The sequence below is a fragment of the Chenopodium album genome, chromosome 15 (genome assembly GCF_948465745.1).
Source record: "Chenopodium album chromosome 15, dcCheAlbu1.1, whole genome shotgun sequence".
Taxonomy (NCBI): domain Eukaryota; kingdom Viridiplantae; phylum Streptophyta; class Magnoliopsida; order Caryophyllales; family Amaranthaceae; genus Chenopodium; species Chenopodium album.
Genome location: NC_137848.1, coordinates 2550210 through 2573025, shown reverse-complemented (window position 1 = coordinate 2573025; position 22816 = coordinate 2550210). Strand labels below are relative to the sequence as shown.

The 22816-nt window shown below is 35.4% G+C and overlaps 1 protein-coding gene across 2 annotated transcripts; it reads right to left on the bottom strand.

Annotated features, from left to right (window-relative positions):
* Positions 1-4: 4 nt before the first annotated feature.
* LOC145582684 (ADP-ribosylation factor GTPase-activating protein AGD3-like) lies at positions 5-21743 on the bottom strand. Of its 2 annotated transcripts, none has more exons than XM_081639676.1 (19): positions 21179-21743; positions 17648-17724; positions 15991-16091; positions 15624-15694; positions 14663-14725; positions 7330-7374; positions 6174-6239; positions 6021-6068; positions 5801-5896; positions 5273-5314; positions 4595-4810; positions 4367-4498; positions 4050-4274; positions 3851-3937; positions 3431-3766; positions 2209-2354; positions 2034-2127; positions 1386-1876; positions 5-164 (listed from the first exon to the last, which is right to left on the bottom strand). In XM_081639676.1, exons 1-19 carry the CDS (start codon positions 21221-21223, stop codon positions 50-52), a joined length of 2496 nt encoding a protein of 831 aa, XP_081495802.1. In that variant the 5' UTR covers positions 21224-21743; the 3' UTR covers positions 5-49. The 2 variants fall into 2 exon arrangements, with proteins under 2 accessions (XP_081495802.1, XP_081495803.1); XM_081639677.1 differs by having other exon boundaries at positions 5-156.
* Between the last annotated feature and the right edge of the window lie 1073 nt (positions 21744-22816).

The window sequence follows — 22816 nt, the reverse complement described above, 5'->3', positions numbered from 1 at the left end:
TCTCTCCTTTTCTGTCCTCCAAAAAACCAAAACTCTTTTCGTGTGACTTCTATCCTCTTGAGTCAGACAACAAGGAAAGTACCTCGGGATCATCGAAATTTGACTCCTTGGCAGTATCAAATGGGGTTCTATTTTCTCCATCCACAGCCTGCGGATCTGCACCCCTGATGTGATTTGACAAATTAGACATACATCAGTAAGAATACAATATATTATGAAATGTAAGTTCAAAAATTATCCCTTACAGACAGCATGATACTAACAAAAGCATACATTAAACAGATGTCCTCAAAGGAACAATAGAGACACACATGTACCAGATGTCCTCAAAGGAACAACAGAAACACACATTTAGGCAATGCAAATAAACCTCTCTGCTTCTGAGCTACAAGAAGCAGAAGTGCTTTAATAAGTACACAAAGCAAAGGAACTACAACCAAATTGTGAACTTAAATAAGGAAAGAGAATCTACAGAATCAAGACATTGTTTTCACAAAGGAACTTATATAGGCAAGCTCCAGACAAAAATAGAGGGGGGGGGGTGTTCACCATCATCTTCCCTCTATTGCAAGCTCCACCAACTCACTGAAAAAACAACATTATCAACCTCTCTCTCCCTCTTTGCAACTCCTCCTTCTGCCATTTAACCAAACCACACCCTGCAAATATACCCCACCTACCCCCCTTAGCCACCGACGCAACCTCCACCTTCCTCCCTCTTTGCAATTGCTCCTTTCTCTCTGCACCTCTCCTTCCTCCACCTTCCTCCTTTTCCCAATCTTCATACCCTCTTCCACCTTCCTCCAACATCCTCTAGGAGTTAACCCAACCTCTGCCCACCTACACCAAGGCGATCCAGCAAAGTCACCACACCCCCCTTAGCTGCTGGTGCAACCTCCTCCTTCCTCTCTCTCCACACCTCTTTGATACTTCCACTAGCTACTTAACCCAACCCCTATCGCCTCTCCTGCTTTCAATCTCTTTCCCCAATCTCAATCTTGCATCTTTTTCTCTCCTCCTCATCCCCATTGCACAACCAGCAGCATTGTGCTGCCATTGGAACTTTCCGGCACCACATCCAACAAAAAGGAGGGTTTTGATTTAATTTTTAGTTCAAATGCAACTCTCTACTGTCAGTCATTAATGCTTCAATAGAAAAGGTACAATTTACTCACTCAGCAGACCTAAGGGGCAATGTGTATAGCTTCCAAAAACACTAGGTACAACTTGGAAAACTGAATAATACAAGCCCACTATGTAGAAAAACCCAAAAATAAAAAATAAGTAAATAAATAGCTAAAGCTGAAAAACCACGATTGAAATGATTTTTCTAACTGAACACAGGACAGCATAACAGCTAATGCAGAAAGAAATTCAAAGATCACCTTGTGAGAAGCAATCTTGCGGCTACTGCCTTCCTTTTCAGAACACATCGATGAAGTGGTGTCTGACCTCTAGAGTCAGATGCATTCACATTTGCGCCATACTGCAGAAGGAGCTCTAACATGCCTATGTCAGCATATTCGCAAGCAAGGTGGAGCAAGGAGCATCCATCTAGATCCTCCATGCTCAGTACCTCATTTTCAGCAGATACATTAGATGAGCTCTCAGAGGATTTGCATGACAAGTCCCCAGCCCACTGACTAATGTTGGGTCCATGGCTTGTCGGCTCTGGCAACCGCATTACCTTTGCAAGGGTTAAAGAAGAGCTTGCGGATGTCAAATCATACACCGCATTAACGTCTGCTTCAAAGTTCACAATATATCTATATACCGCTTTTTTGTCATTATTACGCACACCTTCCCAGATTTGCTGTGCCAATAGTCGAAGATGTTGTGTGTCCTTTGGCTTCCGAACAAAAAGCTTATCAGCATACTGTTTGATTGGCAAGACAAAATAATTACTTTTTCAGTTGAATTCACAGTGACAAATCTACACTACATAGTGCATGCTCTTTTTGATCACATGATATGTCTCCAAATCCAAAATAGAGTAAAAAAATATTAATGAAGATAAGGGAAGGTTAAGTGACCTTTGCATGAATGAACTTTTCCTTTATTGCTATTGAATCAGCAGCACTAGGTTTGCTGATGAAAAGCTGCTGTGACTTATCAGCCTTCAATGAACTTCAGAACAAAGTGAATTTAATTAGCAGAGCTATACGAGTATATGAAACATAATTTAGCAGAAAACAGCGAGATCTTTACCTTGCAGATGAAAGATCAACATGGAAAGCACCCTTTGACCGCAAAAGTTCTTCCCATACCGAATTAGCAAAGGAATTTCCCAGAGACTGAAATAATGATATGACTGAGGGCTCCCACACTTTAACATCGAGTGTAAGTGATCTCACCTATAAAAATCATAGCCGTGGAAACAGATGAAGAAAACTAGGAAGCAAAAAATATGTACAAGTTGGTTGCATCATCATGTGCAGTCATTGTTCCAGAAAAACTACAATTCCTTTCATAAAAAATTTACTAACAAACAACTACCATCTACCTAACCCCTTCCTCTTATTAAATAAATAAAAAATTGGGAATAGAAATGAGGTTATTCATTTGGAACCAACCAAGATAACGGCAATAATATCAATGCCTTATCGAGTTTCAGATTAGTTCATGCATCTAAGCTGTATTGTGCATACACAAGAGCAATTACACTTATCAGTTCTCATTTCCATCATGACCATCAAAAACAAAACCCTGGAAAACATAGTCCAGTATGAAGTAATTATAGAGATCATACCAGATAACTTTAAGGTATGTAAGAAATATTTGACCAAATATAAGCTAAAGTAGCCAGCTAGATTACTTTGTATACCTAACAATCAAAATTGGGTTATGGACCTTATTCCGTATGTCAATACATGTTCATACAATTCTGTCATCGGACAAGCCAACAACAAAACAATAACTGAAGCTAATATTTCATAAAACATAGCTGACACTCAGAATTAAACCATCCTGCTAAAATTAAGATGGACTGAAAAAACATGCAAATTTAACTCCAAGGCCTTGCCAATGACAGGAACCATAAAGTTCTAGATTAAAATTATCAAATTCGCTCATCCCCTTGCAAACCGAAAAGAGGCAAACTAACACAGGAAAGTGATACATTTGGCCTATTACAATACTAGGTACCGAATTGAGTTCCTGTTACCCAATCTTGTACAAGCGAATTAACAATGTTCAAGACGCAAAGTCTTATCTCCAACCAATAAAAACTAGTTAAGAGGTGGTTTTCTAATAACTAACAAGGTAGAAAAAGAAAAAAAAGAAAACGGAAAAAGGGTGGGTCCCACTGTCCTAGTCCAGTTTATGCAGCTATTAACAACCATTGGAATCTGCATTTCTGAAAATGTGGGAGCAAAGTACATATGTTTAAAGTAAATCAACACAAATCAGTTAGTATAAAATAAAATTTCACCTTTGATATGTGGACACCAAGGTTCCGATGAACACCTGAACATTCAATGCATACAAGTAATCCCAGATTTAAGGAAGCCCAATCAGGTTCTGGGGCACCACAATCGGCACACTTGTCATTCCCACCAACCTTCCTCAGCAGTTCAATTGGCCTTTCAGACTTCATGAATGATCGTTGTTGCAGTGAACTTCTCAATGGGCGGTCATGATGCACAGATGTGAGGCACCTCTCAGATGTGTTCTCTTCATTTGCAGCATGATCAAAATCAGAACTTTCGATGGAGCTACTCTCACTAGCAGATCGATGAAGACTTCCCATATGATTAGCAGACATACACTGAAACATGAAAGACTCTGAACAATTAGTAAGCAGACACTGATGAAGAAACAAGCTGGCTCAAACATCCCAACACAGGCTTACCCTTTCAGGGGTTTGAGAACTTAGCAATGAAGCAATGACTCCTGTTATTTTCTCAATCCAATCCATTTGATCCGATGCACTTTCCGCCTGTATTTGGAAGCATTTGATGGGAATTAGCATTATATAACTGTTCTCACTAGCAATGATCTTAATTAGACCACAAAATCTTAACATATTTTGGACTGAAACATCTGTGAACCTGTAAGGTGTAGTTCTTTGTTGGTGAGATAATCCTAAAGCAAAACCGTAGATCTGACTGATCAGCATCAACTTTAATTGTTGCAGTTAGCAGATTGACAGTATGATGAGCAACAGATTTTTCATCGTGCACTCCACCATGATAATGTGAAGAAAGCCAACGACTCAGCAATCCAGACCCAAGTTCAGAGCTATTCCTCTGACCAGAACTACGAGGCCCAGAACTCTATTTACAAATTAATTAAACCAGTCAGTAAAAAGGTGCATTGAAAGAAAACTATGTTCTGCCTGCTGTAACAGTCCATCCAGCTTACTTACAGATGGTTTGCTGCACTCTTTCCTGTAGTAGTAAAGCATTCCTCGACTATCAAGGACAAAAAATCTTCTCTTCCAGTCACCTCTCAAGTTAGATGAACGTTTTGAGAGATAACCCTGTCTTATGGTCTGAACCTGAAAAGAGCAAATATTTCAATAAAGCAAAGAAAAACAATGTTCAGACAAATTGTTGAACAAAGTCCATTTAAAATTTAAAAGTATCCATTTTACCTTTCCCTTTGCGGCAGATTGCATAACTGCGTCTATTGTTTTATGTGAACTTCTACCAATAGCTTGTATACCATCACCATTTGGAGACCCGTTAGATCCGTTAGAGCACCACCTACTCTCTCGATCAATTTGTCTTTTGTACTCTTGCATCCTTTCATTAAGAGCTGCCTGCTCATAATTGGACCTTTCTCTTGATTGCTGAGCATATGTCAAGACCTATAACAATAAAGGCTTACAAATTAAATAAAGATATGGATAGCACACAATATCAACCATAAGATACCAACCAAGAGCGCTAATATAATTTCTGACACTACACAAGCCTTCACATCATTTAGATATCAGAATCACTATGTCACTGTTCAGGGATAAAGTGAATCAATGAAATGGAAGACATATATAGACTTAACAACAGCATGTTGATGAGTTGCTTTTGTCATTGAAGCTTTATTTATACCAATATAGGAAAAAATCCCTACGTAAGCTCACTCCATACTGATACAACATTAAATGATGACAAACTAATGGGGAAAGGGCAAGGTGACCACTACAGCAAACCATTTGGGTTTCACTGTTGTGAGGCTATTAGTGCAAAGTAGAAGATGACAAACAGAATGAAAGCAGGGGGGAGAATCAATATACTTACAAATAATTTCATAGAGGTATATAAAAACAAACCTGATTAATATACGGCTCCATCTGATGCAACAGTTCATAACCCTATAAGAGACAGAGTTCACAGTGAGAGAAATGAGCAATTCATAACCCTCCTATATATTCTCCCACCACCCTGCCTGTCTATCTTTCCATGTAGATTAACATAAATCTCATCTTCCAAATAAATCTGTCGACTTTTTTTTTTTTTTTTTGAAAGCAAATAAATCTGTCACCTACTAACTGCATTATCTCTTATTCATAATATCTAGAGCATTTTAATCTTTAAATCACACTCCACTTCTTAATTTGTAGCCAGTAAGAATAAGATTACCTATTATTAGTTAGTCCACTATAACCCATAACCCAGAGAGAAGTGAAACTTTTATTACATTGGAAATCAGCAGATTTCTAACCAAAAATACCAATTCTGAAATCCCTTCCACCAAATATTTCAAAAAGTGATCAAAGAAAATTTTCTAAAAGGTATATAGCAAGAAGAATTAAACACTCATTCATAAATCTAAAAAGAAAAGAGATTATATTAAGCACCTGCTTGAAGTAACGTAGATGTGCATCCATGGTCCCACTAACTGCTTCAAGGAACTCAAATCTCTTTTTTGCTTCAATGTTAGAAAGAGTAGTCACCTGGGTCCAACAAAATTTAGATTACACAAAATGAGTTAATAAACATAAAGTCATATGAAAAACATACACAGACGGTGATGATCATTAAATCATGGACACAAAAGAACTACAGAAGATCAGATACCAGATTAAAGCGAGCTTGCTCAAATGTAGATCTTGCCTGATGCAGCTCCTATTTTCAGGCAACATAAAAACTACAGTGTAAGATGACGACAACAAAACGACCATATTGCAAAGATATGGAGAATATTCAATCAAAAATAAATAAAATCCATACCTCCTCCAAGGTTGTAGCAACATCACCTTTTGTTCCTTTTCTAAGTGACAAGAACTTCTCACGAGCCTGTGTCAATCATATACTTGTCAAGACTACTATTGTAGAAGTTAACTGGAAGCAATATAGAAAAGCAGTTTCTTTCTGCTTCAACTAGAACCATTAATAAATGCAGATTAAAAGGGGTATTTATTCATAAGACAACGGTTTTTTTTATTTTATATATTACGGTGATTGACTACACGGAATAATCATATTTGGTTAATGTTAGCCGACCCCATTTATGGGATTAAGGCTTTGATTGATTGATTGATATTACGGTGATTAACTCATAATGTTATCCTCAAATGTTACATCTCATATTGCAAAATTGCAAACTCCATCAGGATAAATAAAAAATTCCAAAAGTCTATTGCATGACCTAATTATTAGCTAAGTCAAAATGGCTTGTCTGAAGCAAAGACCAGTCCACCACCTATATGACTTGTGCCCTAATAGAAACTACCAATTCAATGAACTCTCCATCATAATAATCACAACCCACTATATTTCCCTGTCCAACACATATTAAAAATCTAATGCTCATAGGCCTTGTCTAATTATGCGACCCTTGTTCCACAATTTAGATCACTCAAATCTAATCACTATCATCATTCCAATGTCATAAAAGGCTTTTTTTCATAAATAACTGCATGTTCCTCTTTTCAATTAGATTGAGAAGAGCCTCGTTGGTGAAAATTATCACTATTCTTATTATGTCTTTCAATATATAGTTTATAGAAGATAAATTGATTACCACACTTGTTCAGGGGAAAAAAAAATAAAACAAATCTCTGGGCCTAGAGCCTGGTTGATCTCGCAGAAAATATACTTGAATATATTAAAATAAGTACTTCCTCCGCTTCTTTTTAGTTGACACGTTTCTTTAGTCACGTTTGCCAATGCAAAAATTCAACCATTAATATCTGTAATTGTCGATAAGCAAAAATTATAAAAAGTTGATATTTTGAAAATATATATTGTGACGAATCTAACAAGATCTCACATGACTATATTTTTCATTACATATAAGGCACAAAACACGGTCAAAGGAGAGTGTGAATAGTGCAAAAGTCAAAATGTGTCAACTAATAAAAAACGGAGAGTTCAGAACACAAACCTGATCATAAACAAGACTTGCCTTGTCAAAACGTTTACGCGCTTCCTGCAATAACTAAAAGTTTTCAGAATAGTAGAAGAAGCTGAACCTAAGTACTCAACTGTGCCTTAAGAAATTGCCTAGATGTCTGAACTTACCAATGTATTCCACATTCCACTGAGCTGAGTAACAGAACCATGATCATGATTTATAATCTCAAATTGGTAACTAAATTGAGATTCTCCTACAGCATAAACCTGAATCTACTCCTCATCTCAAAAAACTGATTTTCCATATGTTACAGATGTATGATAGATAGGGGGGGGGGGGGTGTGGGGATGCATCGACACAATTCGACAGAATTATGAACAAGCGCCTATAAGTTTTGAAAATTAGGCCTCTGACTTCCCTTTGCTAGTGTCCCACATAAACAATGACCAGATGTTCCTAAGAACGATGAACAAGTGGGAAACAGAAGTCAGTGGCTGTTGACTGTGTTGAGGAAATTTTATCTATCAGTTTAGAAGAAAGCACCAAACATAGGTCTTATGGAAATGATATATAGACAAGTAGACTTGAAAAAAGCTTCTCCAGGAGAATTTGGCTCTGGAAACATCTATGGTCCCCATGATCATCAATGTGGAATCTGTGTACAGTAAGAAACCCAAAGAAGAGCAAGTTTTCCAATGATTTACCAATTTATTACTATGTCCAGAACGGATTTTTGCAGCTTACTATGGCTTTTACCACGACATCAATATTGGGTTTACTGTCATACATGGTGCTGCTAACCAGTAAAAACTTCAAGAAGAATCTACTCCAATTTCTGCCAAAAAAATTCCGTTGATTGAGCCTTAGAATGAATTCCTGATAACCTTTAATGTTGGATCATCCAGAGTAGCCCAATCTATCCTATACAAGGTTAAACTCTTGCAAGAAGCCTAGGAGACTTGCTCATATCTTTCCAGAATTGTGAACAAGGTCATTAATGTAAACATCACCTAAAGTAAGAAATTTTGATCTTCTTTGGAGAAATTATGGGATACCTGAGTAGACCAATCAACCAGATCAGCCAAGTTAATTTCTTGTTGGGTTCAAGTAGTGTTGGATCATGTAACATCTATGATACTTGAACAAGACTAATCCCAAAAAAAATTTACTCTTTGTTATCCAAATATCCAGTATCAGGAAGGGATCTTTTAACCATGACTTATGTGGAAACCAGGGCCTAGTATCTCCTTGAAATCTTCTATGGCTTAATTCATTGTGTTGTGAACAAAAGAAAATTCCACCCCATTTCAATCCAAATCCTACAAGGACCGCATAGGTGTGAATAATATAACCTTTTGGAAGGGCTTTAATAATCTATATAGCTATTCTTGAACCAAAATTTCTGTAGTTCAAAGGGAACTTCTATGGTGGCGTTTAAAGACTTGGAATCTTCATTCTGTCCAAGATTTTCCAACACGGTTTTTAAAAGTCTCCCAGCCAACACTTTGATCTTCACTAAAGACAGCACGACCTGATCACATGGTCGTTGGTTAAACCAATGAGATTCCCACTAACCTCCAATAAGATTTAAACTTCAACTAAGGGTTTTAAAATGTGACTTGTAACATCCATTCTGGGCTTCTAATCAGCCAAGCTCTCAACAATATTTCCAAAGTTTCCTATGAGTACAAAAGGCCAGTTCCAACACAAGTTGTACAATTTATGAAGGCATAACAGACTTTATTTGGTGTCACTGCAAGCCAATACCGTTATGCCCTATGTTACCTGGACACGGCATTTTGGCCGGCATACCCGGGTCGATACGACGCGACACCGATCCGGGTATGAAATCCGTTCCGGATACTCCATTTTGCTCTCGGGTACGGCGGCCATTGAAGGAGTTGAAGCTTTGAAGAAGATGAAGACGGTTCTCAAACAATTTCGAAGATGAACACGGTTACGAGTTTACGACGGCCATTGAAATACTTGAAGCTTTGAAAGTTTGAAGAATTAGATGAGGATAGGAAGAAAGTGATGTTGAAGGAGGTTTTGTGAGTATTGTGACTGTAAAATTTACAGTTGAAGAAGATGAACCGTTGAAGAAGATGAACTGACTCTCAAGCAAAATTTTTCTATTGTGATTGTATTATATTTACTTTTACAGCAGTTAATTTGTACGAATACTTTTACAGTTTTACTTTAGACGTTTAGTATATTTATTTATTGAATTTAATTTTAAAACTTTTAAAAAAAACTGTGTGGGCAGTTGTTGCTTCCCAAGAAAAGTGGTACAAATTACTAGTATTAGACTATTACTAGTTTGTTGGCACTACTTTGGCTTCCCAAGCAAGGTTTCGAGTGTTTTTCTTTTGAGTGTTTGTATATACAGTACTATTTTTGATATATTATGGACAAAAGTATTGGAAAAATCTTACAACTAAATTACTGAAGTATATTAAATACAAATAATATGATACACTTTATTAAATAAATGGAGTATATATATAACTTTTATTTAATTTTTACACAAATGAAGTCTAATACTCCGTAATATTTTTTCAAAGAAGAAAACCGATACGCTTTAGTAATTAGATGGAGTTTGTCTATATTTGAAAAGCAAATGAATTATAATAAATGATATTTGCTACATTTTTAAAAAGAAACATTTTTCAAAATAAATATTGTGTATAAAGAAATAAATTAATTTTTATTTGCGGCGTAGCCGCAAAATTTTTTATATATTTTTAATATAAAAGCTTAAAAGCTTGATTGATTAGTTCAATGGTTGGGAAATCACGCACATCCTAATTTTTATTTTTTACTAGAAAATGAGATTATAATTCATTGGTGAAATAAAAATAATTATAACTAGCTAATCGGTATCAACATCATAATATTTACCAATGATCGAATCAATTTATCGAATCAACATCATTATACTTACGTAGTAGTTTTAAATAAAACTAAACAACAAAGGAATCGTTTATAATAAGCTATTAGCTAACCTAATAAGAATCCAATAGAACGAGATTATCGAATCAATGTATTATCAATTTACCGATTGATCAATATCTAATTATGTATTGAAACAACATTAGTTAGCTATTGGCTAACCTAATAAGAATCCAATAGAACGATATTACCGAATCAATATATTATCGAATTATCAATTGATCAATATCTAATTATGTATACAACATTACAAGAACAACAATAAACAACAAAGGAATCGTTTATAATAAGCTATTGGCTAACCTAATAATAGAATCAGATTACCGAATCAATGTATTATCGATTTATCGATTGATCAATATCTTATTATGTATTGAAACAACATTAGAAAGCTATTGGTTAACCTAATAAGAATCCAATAGAACGAGATTATCAAATCAATGTATTATCAATTTATCGATTGATCAATATCTAATTATGTATTGAAACAACATTAGAAAGCTATTGGTTAACCTAATAATAAGAATCCAATAGAACGAGATTATCGAATCAATGTATTATCGATTTATCGATTGATCAATATCTAATAATTATGTATTGAAACAACATTAGAATGCTATTGGTTAACCTAATATAAGAACGAGATTATTGAATCAATGTATTAACGATTGATCAATATATAATTATGTATTGAATCAATTTAACGAACTAAATTATTGAATTAGTGTATGATTATTCGCTATCTCAATGAAGTATCCGTGTTACTTATATCGATACTACTATTGATATGGATATAAAGTAATATAAAAATATTCTTTCCAATCCTTCTTCCTCCGTGACTACTCTAGCTATTCTCCATGACCCTTCCTCTTCCCTCATTAACTACTGTCTACCACTCTACTGGTAAACTCTTCCGCTTCTCCATATAGAATGGTTTTCAAAAACCCATATAAAAAGAGGATGTTAGTAAAACACTCCACAAAATTTAGTATTTACAAGAAAATTTATCGGATCTCCAAATATCACAAGGTATGTTAGTAAATCAAATCAAATTCCCTCTTAACTATTTTCTTTTTCTTATGATAATCTTCAATTATATCGCATGCATTATTTTCTATGATAATCTTTTTCTTATGATAATCTACAAATTTTTATACTTTGTTATTTACTTGAATAATTTAATTGATTTGTTATTGTCTTATAATTTTGTACTTGTATCCAGCATCCATGCCTCGGCCAACCAAGAATGTAGGGTTTGACGAAACACCATTATGGACTCATGTCGAGGTTTTGCGTGTATCTGCTGGTGGAGGTGGTAACAAGACGTGGAGATGCAAGTATTGCAACAAAGAAGTCAGTGGTTCTTATTCTAAAGTGAAAGCTCATTTGCTTAAACTTGCCAAACAAGGTGTTGCACCTTGCACAATAGCAGACGACGTGTATCGCGAGATTAAGAGGGAAAATGATGAAGCTGAACAAAAGAAAAGGGCTCATAATTTAGGCGTCAAACAAAAGCAGGATTACATCTCTCTCCCTGAAGGTTCCGATTTAGCTCATACAAAAAAAAGAAAAGGTCAAATCGAGATAGCCTTCAATGTGTTAGAAAGGGAAGAAGCCGATAAAGAATGTGCGATGATGTTTTATACAGGCATGCTCTCTTTCAACTTTGCTAGAAATCCTTACTTCAGAAAATTTTGTCAAAGGCTAGCCAATGGAAGCTTGTATGGGTATACTCCTCCTACTTATGATAGACTTCGAACAACGTTGCTACTTCAATTGAAAGCTCATGTTGAGAAATTACTCCAACCTATTAGAGACAGTTGGGTGAAGAAAGGAGCTTCAATTTGCTCAGATGGTTGGCAAGATCTCAAATCGAAGCCTTTGATAAACATAATGGCTGCCTCAGCTTCTGGCCCTATGTTTCTGAAAGCTTTTGATGCAAGCGAAATCCTTACAAAAGATGCTGAGTATCTGGCAGGTTTGTTCTCTGAAATCATTGAAGATGTAGGCTCATCTAATATTGTTCAAATTGTAACTGATAATGCTGCTAATTATAAGGCTGCTGGTGGTTTGATTGAACAAAAATATCCTCAAATTTTTTGGACACCCTGTGTTGTTCATTGCTTAAATTTGGTTTTGCGATCTATATGTGAGCCTAGTGAGAAAGCTGACCATTACAAAGAGTGTCAATGGATTTTAGAGTTAGTGAAGCAAGTTGATGAAATTAATTATTTTGTTCTGAATCATGGTTTGTCAAGAACAATTTTTGAACGTTATTCTGATTTAAGACTCTTAAAGGTTGCTGAAACTAGGTTTAGGTCTAAGATTGTGATGGCAACTAGGTTAAGATTACTAAAGGATGCTCTTGAAAAAACTGTAATGGATCCTGATTGGAAGAAATTCAAGGTCAATGGGAGGAATCCTGTTGAACTTAAGGCGAGGGAGGTTAAAGATCTGTTGGTGAGTGATGGATGGTGGGATAAACTTGACTATTTTCTTGAGTTTACACTGCCCATGATGAACTTCTTAAGGGCTTCTGATACAGATTCTTGTGTCTTACACTTGGTGTATGACATGTGGGATACGATGATCGAACAAGTGAAAAAAGTTATTTTCAATCATGAAGGTGCTGATTTTCTCACAGGGCAGTCTCCATTTTATGATGCTATTCAAAATGTCATTGAGAGTAGGTGGAACAAAAGCAATACCCCTCTACATTGCTTGGCACATTCTTTAGTTCCTAGATACTAAACTCAAGAATGGATACGAGGAGATGGCAGCATTCCAAGAGTACCTCCTAATGAAGATGAAGAGGTTTCATTAAATAGAAACAAGTGTTTACAAAGGCTTTCCCCAAATGCCGATGATGCTCGAAAAGTATTTCTTGAATATGGAACTTTCTCAGGGGGTTTAGGGTTCTTTAATGAGCCCCATGTCATTGCAGCAATGGCATATGAAGATCCTATGTCATGGTGGTCCAACTATGGCTCGGGAGCTCCAATGTTGCAAAGCCTTGCGTTCAAGCTACTCTCGCAACCCGCTTCTTCTTCTTGTTGTGAGAGGAATTGGAGCACATATGGTGGCATCCAAACTATTAAAAGAAACAAGCTTAATACTCAACGACTGGAACTTCTTGTCTATATTCACATCAACTTACGCTTGCTCTCTAGAAAGCAAAAGGATTATACAGAGGGACCAACTAAATATTGGGATATTGGTAAGTAGCTCATAATTCTTATTTGTTGTTTTCAAGTAAACATGTAAGTTGTAAATAATTTCTCATTTTATCTATTTTAACTTCTGTTGTTTTCATTTTTAATAGGGGGAGATAATATTGATGGAGATAGCTTGTTAGAAGTTGCTGACCTTTCCCTCAATGAACCAGAATTTGAAGCTATAGCATTTGATGACATTTGAGAAGAATTGAAGTGTTTTTTAGAGTTATCATAGTGCTGCCAATGATTTAGACATTTAGTTGAACAGTTGAAGAACATCTTTTGATATCTATATTGTTTTTGTATGACTCTGCTTGTGGTCTTTTATTACGTAGTCGGCATTGTTTGGGATATTTAGCTTTAATCAGTTTTAATGAGTTTATGTAATCAGTTTTATCCAGTTGAAGAACTTTTGTTATGCGTTTATCAGTTTATGTAATCAATTTTTAAATTTGTTGCACGAATTATCTATTTATTTTTTTCTTTAGAAAAATTATTGCCGTATCCGTACCCGAGTCCAATGTTAAGACGGTGTCCCCGTGTCCTAAATTTTTGAGAATGGCGTATCCGACACTCGGATACGTACCAATATCGGATACCCGTACCCGTGTCAATGTAACATAGGTTATGCCACAGGATTAATAGCCAATCTTCATCAAGATATTCCACCAATCCCCTAAAACAGTCATAAGAAGAATGAGCTATATAACCCATATAAAAAGGCCTCTCAAAGGCAATGTCGAATCAGCCATGGGGCCCACTGCCAAAACTTTAGATGATAAATAGCCACCAGGGATACTCCCCTTGACATGCTTTGTTTATTTCTGAAAATTGGGCTCCCAAGAAAAAAATCACATCTTTTACAAATTACTAGTAAATCAATTTTTGAATCAGGTGGTCTACAGTCCTGATATCCATTGGGGACTCTAATTCCGGGCTTAAGGGTCTCGAGAACAGAAGTAGTAGCATTAATAACAGCCGTTCATTAAGGTGACTTAGAAAAAATTAAATATATGTGAAACCAATCGTAAAACTCTAATTGTATAGTAATTATATGGCAAGACATGTACATTTAACCACAATAAGTTTAAACATTAATCATTGATACCATACTTTCATTCGAATATCAAGTCCATATTAGCACTGGCATATACAGCTAATAATCTGCTTAATATTTAAAAAGGGCGGCATCATACCTTTACGTCATGCAAATCAATATTGACAAATTGTAACAGCCGGTCATTAAGCATGTGCTCAGCCTGGAAAAAAAGGATCAAACGGATTAACAAAACAGGACAACACTAAACAGCATGAATATAAGGGTGTCCCTTGCCCACTTTACAAAGGCTTTCTAACTGTGAAGTGAGTAAAGTTGAGAAAGCAAGATCTGTGTTCCACATCAACATAAGCATTAAGGTTTGAACTCTTGGATCATTGAAATTTAAAAATAGTAATAAAAGTAGAGCTCCTAACCTCCACTTTGAAGTACCAAGGCCTTATTCTCTACTCTATATTTGTGTGTGCATGTGTGTGTGTACAGGTGTGTGCGGGTGCACGCATGCTTGAGTGTGTGTAATTGAATATTGTATATAATTCAGTTTCAATCAGTCATAAATCTATATTAATCAGTAAAAATCAGTACCTTCCTATAACAAAAACAATAGTGAATCAATTTTAATCAGATTCGATATGAAGATAAACATTATTGTTTAGACAAATACATAGAAAATGAGAATGTATAAGATGAGGAGAATAGTACACAACTCATACTCCCTCCATTCCAATTTATTCAACCAAACTTTGCATAGAGTTTTACACTATGTTTGGATAACAATAGCGAGGGATAGGGAGGGAAGGAAAAAGTGGGAAGGGAAAGAGAGGTGAGAGGAGGGAGGAGGGAGAAGGTGAACTTCCATTTTCCTTCCAAATCTCTCCAACAATGGAGGGATTTGGTTTATTAAAAGGGGAAGTAAAATGGATCCTTCCGATTCCCTCCCTTTCCCTCCATCCATTAGATATCCAAAGAAAGGATGATGCATCCCTCCTTTTCTCTTCTCTTCCTTTCCCTTCATTTCTCTCTATCCAAACAAAGTGCTATGCAATAAAATTATCGGACAAATGACACCATGGAATTGCTTGGTGACTTGCAACATTTACCTGAGAACGAAGTACTTCCTTGTAAGTCCCAATCTCTCTTAATGCAATTGTAAATTTTGTCATAACAGGACCTGAATACAATTGTTGTTCCCAGTCAATAATCTATAAACTACAAATTTTTATTGCAACAAACACACGAGTAGGCATGATAAACATGGAAAGAAGGGCAAGAATCCAACAAAATCATGGGGTTTTTTCCTTTTTCAGATAGACAAACAGATGACTTTAATACAATTAAAGGACTGACATCAATGTATTCGTTAGACTTGCACACAGATTCTATAAAAAAGAATGCACCAATGGGGATGTGAAAGGACACAATAATTTGAATAACAATATAGCTGCAATAGAATAAATTTTGCCATACCACCAAAAGCTACACTTATTGGATCATTGTGCCCTCCTCCAAATGTTTCTAAAGCACTGGCAAAAGCAATGTCACCATCATACGCCTCACCAAGTCCTTCACTGCAAAAGTTGGATAATAAACATATTATATTTTGAGTAACCTAGTAATTACAAAGAAACAAGAGCAAATTCAAAGGTTCTACATCAGCATTGTGGTTCTATTGTTTCTTAAAATAATAATTCAAAATATAATTTTCAGCAACCAATCTTAGTTTTAAAAGGCGCGAGACGCACCAAGGTGCAAAAGTTCTTGGAGCCTAGGCACAACCGCACAAGGCAAAGGCGTGCGCCTTTAGCAGGTGAGGCACAGTTATTTATTATAAAAAAAATTATAAATTGCTATTAAATAAGTTCAAAAAAGGATTTATGAGAAAAGGTGAATGGGCCATGTGATCGATTGCTAGGGTTCTTCAATTGGATTTGGGGGGTATGGGGTTTCTCTCTCCACTAACATTATAGTAAATCTAATCGTTACAAAGTCACATGGAGTCTTAGAAAAAGATAATCATACACATCAGTTATTAGCACTATACAGCATAAGGTGCAACATGAGACGCAAAGGCGCAAAAAGCAGCCTAGAATAAAGCGCATGGGTGCGCGCTTTTAGTTTACGCGTGGCAAAGCTAAGGCGCCAGCTCTCATGCCTGACTGCGCTTTGTGCCTAGGCTCACCTAAGGCACTTTTTTAAAATTAATCAACCAATCATTAGTCAAAGAAGCAGTGAGACATCCTAAACATTTGTAATGTAGAAGATAGAATGTAACATCTTCATATTTGGATTCAGTACTATGAATACAAATAACAGAAACCCATATTACAGAGGTACATAGCATTGACAATAGACTAGTAAATTATAACATATCGATGGAATTAAAATTATGAAGTACATATTCAAAAGTTCTTATCTACATAATGCAAACTATAACAAGGCATAAACATCATAGGGGGACACAGTAAAATCAAATGAAAAACTACCAACACTAAAAGGCTAAAGCTAAGCATCGCTTAATAGGGAGAAGAGCGAATAAAGTTATTATCTCAATACCCTCTTCTCAAGGATGAGGCAAACTGGCAAAGTACTTTTTGTATTTTGATTCCTCAATGCACAATGAGATGTCAATTACCATGTAGGATTTGTTAACAAAGATATATAATAATTTAAAAAGTGACAACTTTATTTCAGAGATAATCACAAAGATAAGTCCATTTCTTAATAGTTGCATCATTTTGACTAGACACATTTGTAAATGCACTACCTTGACCATTAATATCCTTAATTATAATTTATAGAAAATATCACATTATGAAAATAAATAATTAAGATTTACTCAACAACAATTAAAATAATGGTATTTATTTTTAAATATTAAAATATGGGTCAAAGTTAGTATAAGAATAGTGTACAAAGTCAAAAGAAGCAACTATTGGGAAACGGAGGTAGTATAACTAATGTTATTACCAACAATACAATAAAGCATGACGAAAAAATACTACATACTACATAACACATGCAAGATGCTCAGCAAAGAGTTGATGAAGATAAGGTCAGGGAAAAAACTCCATGTTTCATCAAAATAGAGCAATTTCAATCGCTGTAATATTTAGACCAGACATACGTGTATTTTCGACATCCTTTGTAGAATTTTTGGCATCTTTCCCTTAATGATTCAGCACTCTCCTCCAAGCTCTGCAGCTGCATCACCAACAGAAGAACGCACAGGAGTCACAATGTTACTCGGACTTTATTACTCGTTGTGGACACAGGTAAATATCCAAGTGTCCCAACTCGGCTGTTAAATCAAAAGGTGACATGATTTAAGATCAAAATAAAGTGTTAAAATATCGATACCCAAGTCACAATACCAAGGATCCAACATGGGTACTTGAGGCAAAATGTAGAGTTTGAGTACTATATGCAATCATATGCAAAGGAACAGAAACTCTTGAACTTGCTATCATATGCTAGTACATAGGTAAATAGGAATGATATAGAGAGAACTAATTACATACCTCAAGTACAATACATCAAGGAAATGACAAGTATAAAGAGATAAAAGGTGTTTTACATGCTAAAAAATAACTTTCAAAATGCAGCTTGTTAGAAAGTGTGTTTAATTAAATAACAATAACCACTTGAAAAAAGTGAATACATAGTTTAGGGACTGAGATAAGCAACTATCTGAAAATAAGGCAACATCACAGGATGAATTGGCTACATCAAACCAGCAGTGTGTCTTGAAAGTCATGGATAGAGGTATTAAGTCTATGTAATCTTAGTGCAAGTAAATTAAATAATTAAGATAAGAAAATATATTACTGAGGATAAAGGGCAAGGCATACACCTAAGAGCTACTCCCTTTTTTAACTTTTTTGAACTTCCTAATTTGGTGCATTAGGATTAAAAGAAATAGCTCGACTCTCTCTCCAATGAGATTATTAGAGTCGAAATGAAATCCATAACTACTCCAATCTCCTACCTGGTGAAAAGCAAGTTGTAAAATATATAATCAAATAAATTAGAAGAAAAAAAGTATGGAAAATTGACAAGAAAATCCCAGCTTTGGTTTGTGTTCCCAAAACAATATAAAGTCAATTATTCCTAAAGCACTTAAGTTAAGGTGAGATGTTTTGAAATTGGTCTTAAGTCTAAGGTGACTGGATTAGCAGGTAAAAGGGCCACCATGTCACATTCTAATTGGCCATTAAAAAGAAAAAAAAAATTACCCCTTCCCCTCTCCTTTCTCCAGCCAACTGCAGTCTTCCTCCTCTCCCCCTTCTCCAGCACTAACCTATTGGCCCTCTCCCCAACCATTCTACCCACCTCCAGAAAACTGCAGCCTATCAACTATTGTTAGTTTTCAGCTGGCAAGAGTTTACAACACCTTATTTTTTGTTTTTCCTAGATACCACATAAAGACATCATTCTCCAACAGGCAAGCATCATGAAGCACTAGAATGCAAGAAGCGTGTTCGTTTGTCTTCCACTCCTCTGCTGGCAAAGTAAAAAGATAGCGACCCTCGTAGACTGTTAGTGATGATTATACTTCATTGAGGATGGGTTTTCCTATGATTATTAGAATCCTTGAACATGGTCTTTTCACAATGGACTCGAATGGTATTGATTGAAACTACTACCATATGATGTTCTGCATCACTTCAGCATAATGAGATAAATTAAAACCTCATCCTCAAACATCATGTCAGCATAGATATGGGAATTCACTTGATTATCAAATAGTCAGTTTAATAGCTCATTCCTATTAGAGAATAAAATATTTATGCTTCCGTTTAAAATAAGGAATAATAAACCTAAATACAGACACCAGAGGCTGAAATAGGTGACCCGACCAAGGATACATAATAATTATAAGATCTCAAAATAACCTTGTTAAGAAAAGACGATCATTACCCTCCAACCAAAGCACCTAAACAATAGTGATAAACCCACATCTTCTAACCTAAACAGTAGTGATAAATTCACATCCACTAAAACACCTTTCTGCTCCCAAAAACAAACTAGCAAAACTGCATATGGTCCAACAAAGAAACAGGGCAAGTCTGGAACTTCCCTTTCAAACCAAACAAAATAGTTGGCACCGTATAGTAACATTACCCTCACAGTGAAGGATAAACAAGCCATATTCTACATTAAGCCATTAGCAGAGAAAGCAACAGAATTTATATATATATTATATAGTGCCAATCCTAAATCATAAGTGGCGAAATAGGAGCATGATGTGACAGAGATAAGATAGAGAGATGGGATATGAATTATAGGTTGGTTGCTTCCTACTAATTGTCTTTCCAATACTTGATCAAGGGAAGTAACAAAGAGAAAATGTTTGAGACAAACTTCCACAAGCTTAGTTATGAAACCCAGGCGACACAGCCCAGCAATTTGAATTACTCCGTATAATCAAACTTACTCTTGATCACCCTATGTCAGAGAGTAGTCCACTACCACTTCCCCAAAAATAAATCACTAAAGAGAATTCTTGGACACCACATCACTTACTCCAATGCTCATTAAAAATCCAACTCCAAGCAACAAGAGTGATCCCTCTACTCCCAAACAACCCCCAACCATAAAATGTCCTTCATAAGCTAGTATAACTTCTTAGTAACCTGAGCCAACAACGTAAAACAGAAAAGATAATAACAAAAAAAAATTAGACAAACAAAAATTTAATAAGATTTATCCTATGCCAAAATGAGATTAAAGCCCTTTTCCAACAATTAACTTTTACCGACCTCAATCACTTAATACCAAAAAGAAAGCCTCTTAGGATCACCCCCTAACAGAACCCCCCAAGATATTAGATATTAGATAGGATAACCATAAATCAGCGGGAAGCAAGATTGCCAAAGACACGTGAACCACTAAACCCAAGTTGAGACCAAATAAGTAGACTACTATATCTTAAGCCATAAATAAACTAAAACACCAAAAGAGTGAACATCTTAAACATAACAATCCTCTGAGATGAAAAATTCAGTATCACTCGAAAATTGAAAATACCCCTTCCCTCCCTGATAGAATGAAAAATTATAACTATAATGGATTTAAGTGTCTTTTGCAAGGAGAGCATCATTCTAATGTCCATGGTATGCAATCAAATCCTCAAACTTATGCCTTTTTTTTTCTTTATCAATTTTCTTTACTACCCAATACTACCCCCTTAAGTAGCAATGGATGGCAATGAAAATTTATAAAGAAAATATAGTTAATTTGGGTGAATTAGCATACCATGATCATTACTTAAAAATTTATTCCCGTCACCTCTATTCATTACCTTTTACCTCGTACAAAACGAGCTGCTAATGTATTTATCACAACGGTATGCCACGATAACAAACATGATGGAGTGTGCTCCACCAAGAAAATGTGATAGCATAAATTATGTTGGGAATACCAGAATTACAACGAGGACAGCACCAAGTAATGAATAGAACCAGGAATCAAAGATATTCCCTTTCTGAAATAATTATTATGTCGAGAATTACAGATCATTCTCTCACATATATATTTCCTTAAACCCGTGAACATTACATTAAAAGCAACAAACAAACAAGAACAAACAATCGGGATTTCCGAAACAAGAACAAACTAACAAATTAATCCCAATACATAGGAGAGAGAAACAAACCTGCTGACGGAACATAGGAGAGTCATCAAGCTTTCCGAAATGCATGTTTAAAGGGCAGCAACAAAATGATCCAATTCACCCAAATTGAAACTCAATCAACCCCACTCCACATCAAAACCCAGAAAATCGAGCAAGATCCCAGAACAAAAAACCCCAAATCCCTAAGAATCAAAGTAAACCCTTAAAGACCATGTAATGAAAGAAGCTTAAAAATGTAAAATTTCCAGAAAATTATCATGGAACCCTAAACCCAGTAGGACCCAGAAAACCCTAGAAACAGCGGAGCGAATGTATGTCTGGATTAACAAACAACAGATGCAGCAACTGCAGTTTTGAGTGACAGTGAAAACATGTACCAGTCTACTACAGTACTACAAAATTAAAAAAAAATTAAAAAAAAAAATAGAAATGTTTGTTTGTTGAGCTTAAAAGCAATAAATGCAAGTGCTTGGAAATGATTATGCTTTTAATTAAATATAGAGAGAGAGGGTGAGTAAGTGAGTGAGTGAGTTGATGGCATTTAAAGTTTAAAACCTGTAAAATTGGGGGAAAGAACAAGAAATAAAGAAAGGGTATGTGAAAGAGAGGACTAACAAATAAAAAGAGAAAGCCAAAGCCAAGAGAGAAGTCTAAAAAGAAAAAGAAGGAGACAGATTGAAGGAGACAGATTGAAAGAGACATTTACAAATTTTGTTTTATTTTATTTTAACATCCCATCCCATACCCCTCTCCTACTTTTCCTCCTTTTTCCCCCTTTTTTCAATCTAAATTTCTTCTTTTTCCTTAAATTATATCATACTTACTGGCGCGATTGCATTAGTAAGTAAGAATTGAAATTCTCTATCATTTTACAAATACTTGCAAATATATACTTGTTATAAAATGCACGAGATATGGTGGTAATGATTTCTTTATAAGTAAGTTTGTGATGAACATTTCATGTCATTATTCTTATAATGTTAAACCTTTTCCGAATACTTTATTTTCTTCACAAGTCTTCATTACCATCTACTAGAGAATCAAAATTTCCTACATTAGCTATCAAGTTAGCTACTCGGTTGCTTTCTCTTTGATTTCAAAGTAGTCAAAAGACTTCAAGATGAACGGCTTCAGCGGATAAATAATGAAGTTTTGACTTCAATTAAGATAGTTTTACACCTTTTTCAAAAGTTGTTTTGATTTTATAGTGAATTGTCGTCTACAGTTACAGAGAAAAATTAGTGGCCAAAATGTGTATGTATATGTACAAAAGGGCAAATATAGAAATGTATATAATGTTATTAAAACTCTAAGGCAATGTTTGTCATCTCTCTCCATGCATCATAAATTCATAATAACATGGCAAAAAACAAAGTGACATAGCATTGGGCTTGGCAATGGCTATGGCCATCTATTGGGTTGTGTAAAAATCCCAACAATATAGGGCCTTACATTTGTTGGGCCCCAAATCCTAAAATTTAGTTAAAGTATAAAATTTATCATACGAGCTTATATAGAAAACTAGCTTAAGTCGAGGGAACCCAGGTTACACAATTTGATAAACGTTTTGTGTTTATCAAATGACAATTCAGTAGATATTTTGCTTCGTTTTCCGCAGAATGGCTTTAAAAAATATTTTTTCGCTCTACTGTCAGGTTG

What these genes read in the sequence shown, in the direction of transcription:
- LOC145582684 (XM_081639676.1), bottom strand. Translation starts at nt 21,223, where the DNA reads ATGCATTTCGGAAAGCTTGATGACTCTCCTATGTTCCGTCAGCAG. An exon ending in CAAGTCTTGTTTATGATCAG is followed by an intron (nt 6,240 to 7,329) that starts GTTTGTGTTCTG and finishes TGATTGACACAG; the next exon opens with GCTCGTGAGAAGTTCTTGTC. An exon ending in TTGCTACAACCTTGGAGGAG is followed by an intron (nt 6,069 to 6,173) that starts GTATGGATTTTA and finishes GCCTGAAAATAG; the next exon opens with GAGCTGCATCAGGCAAGATC.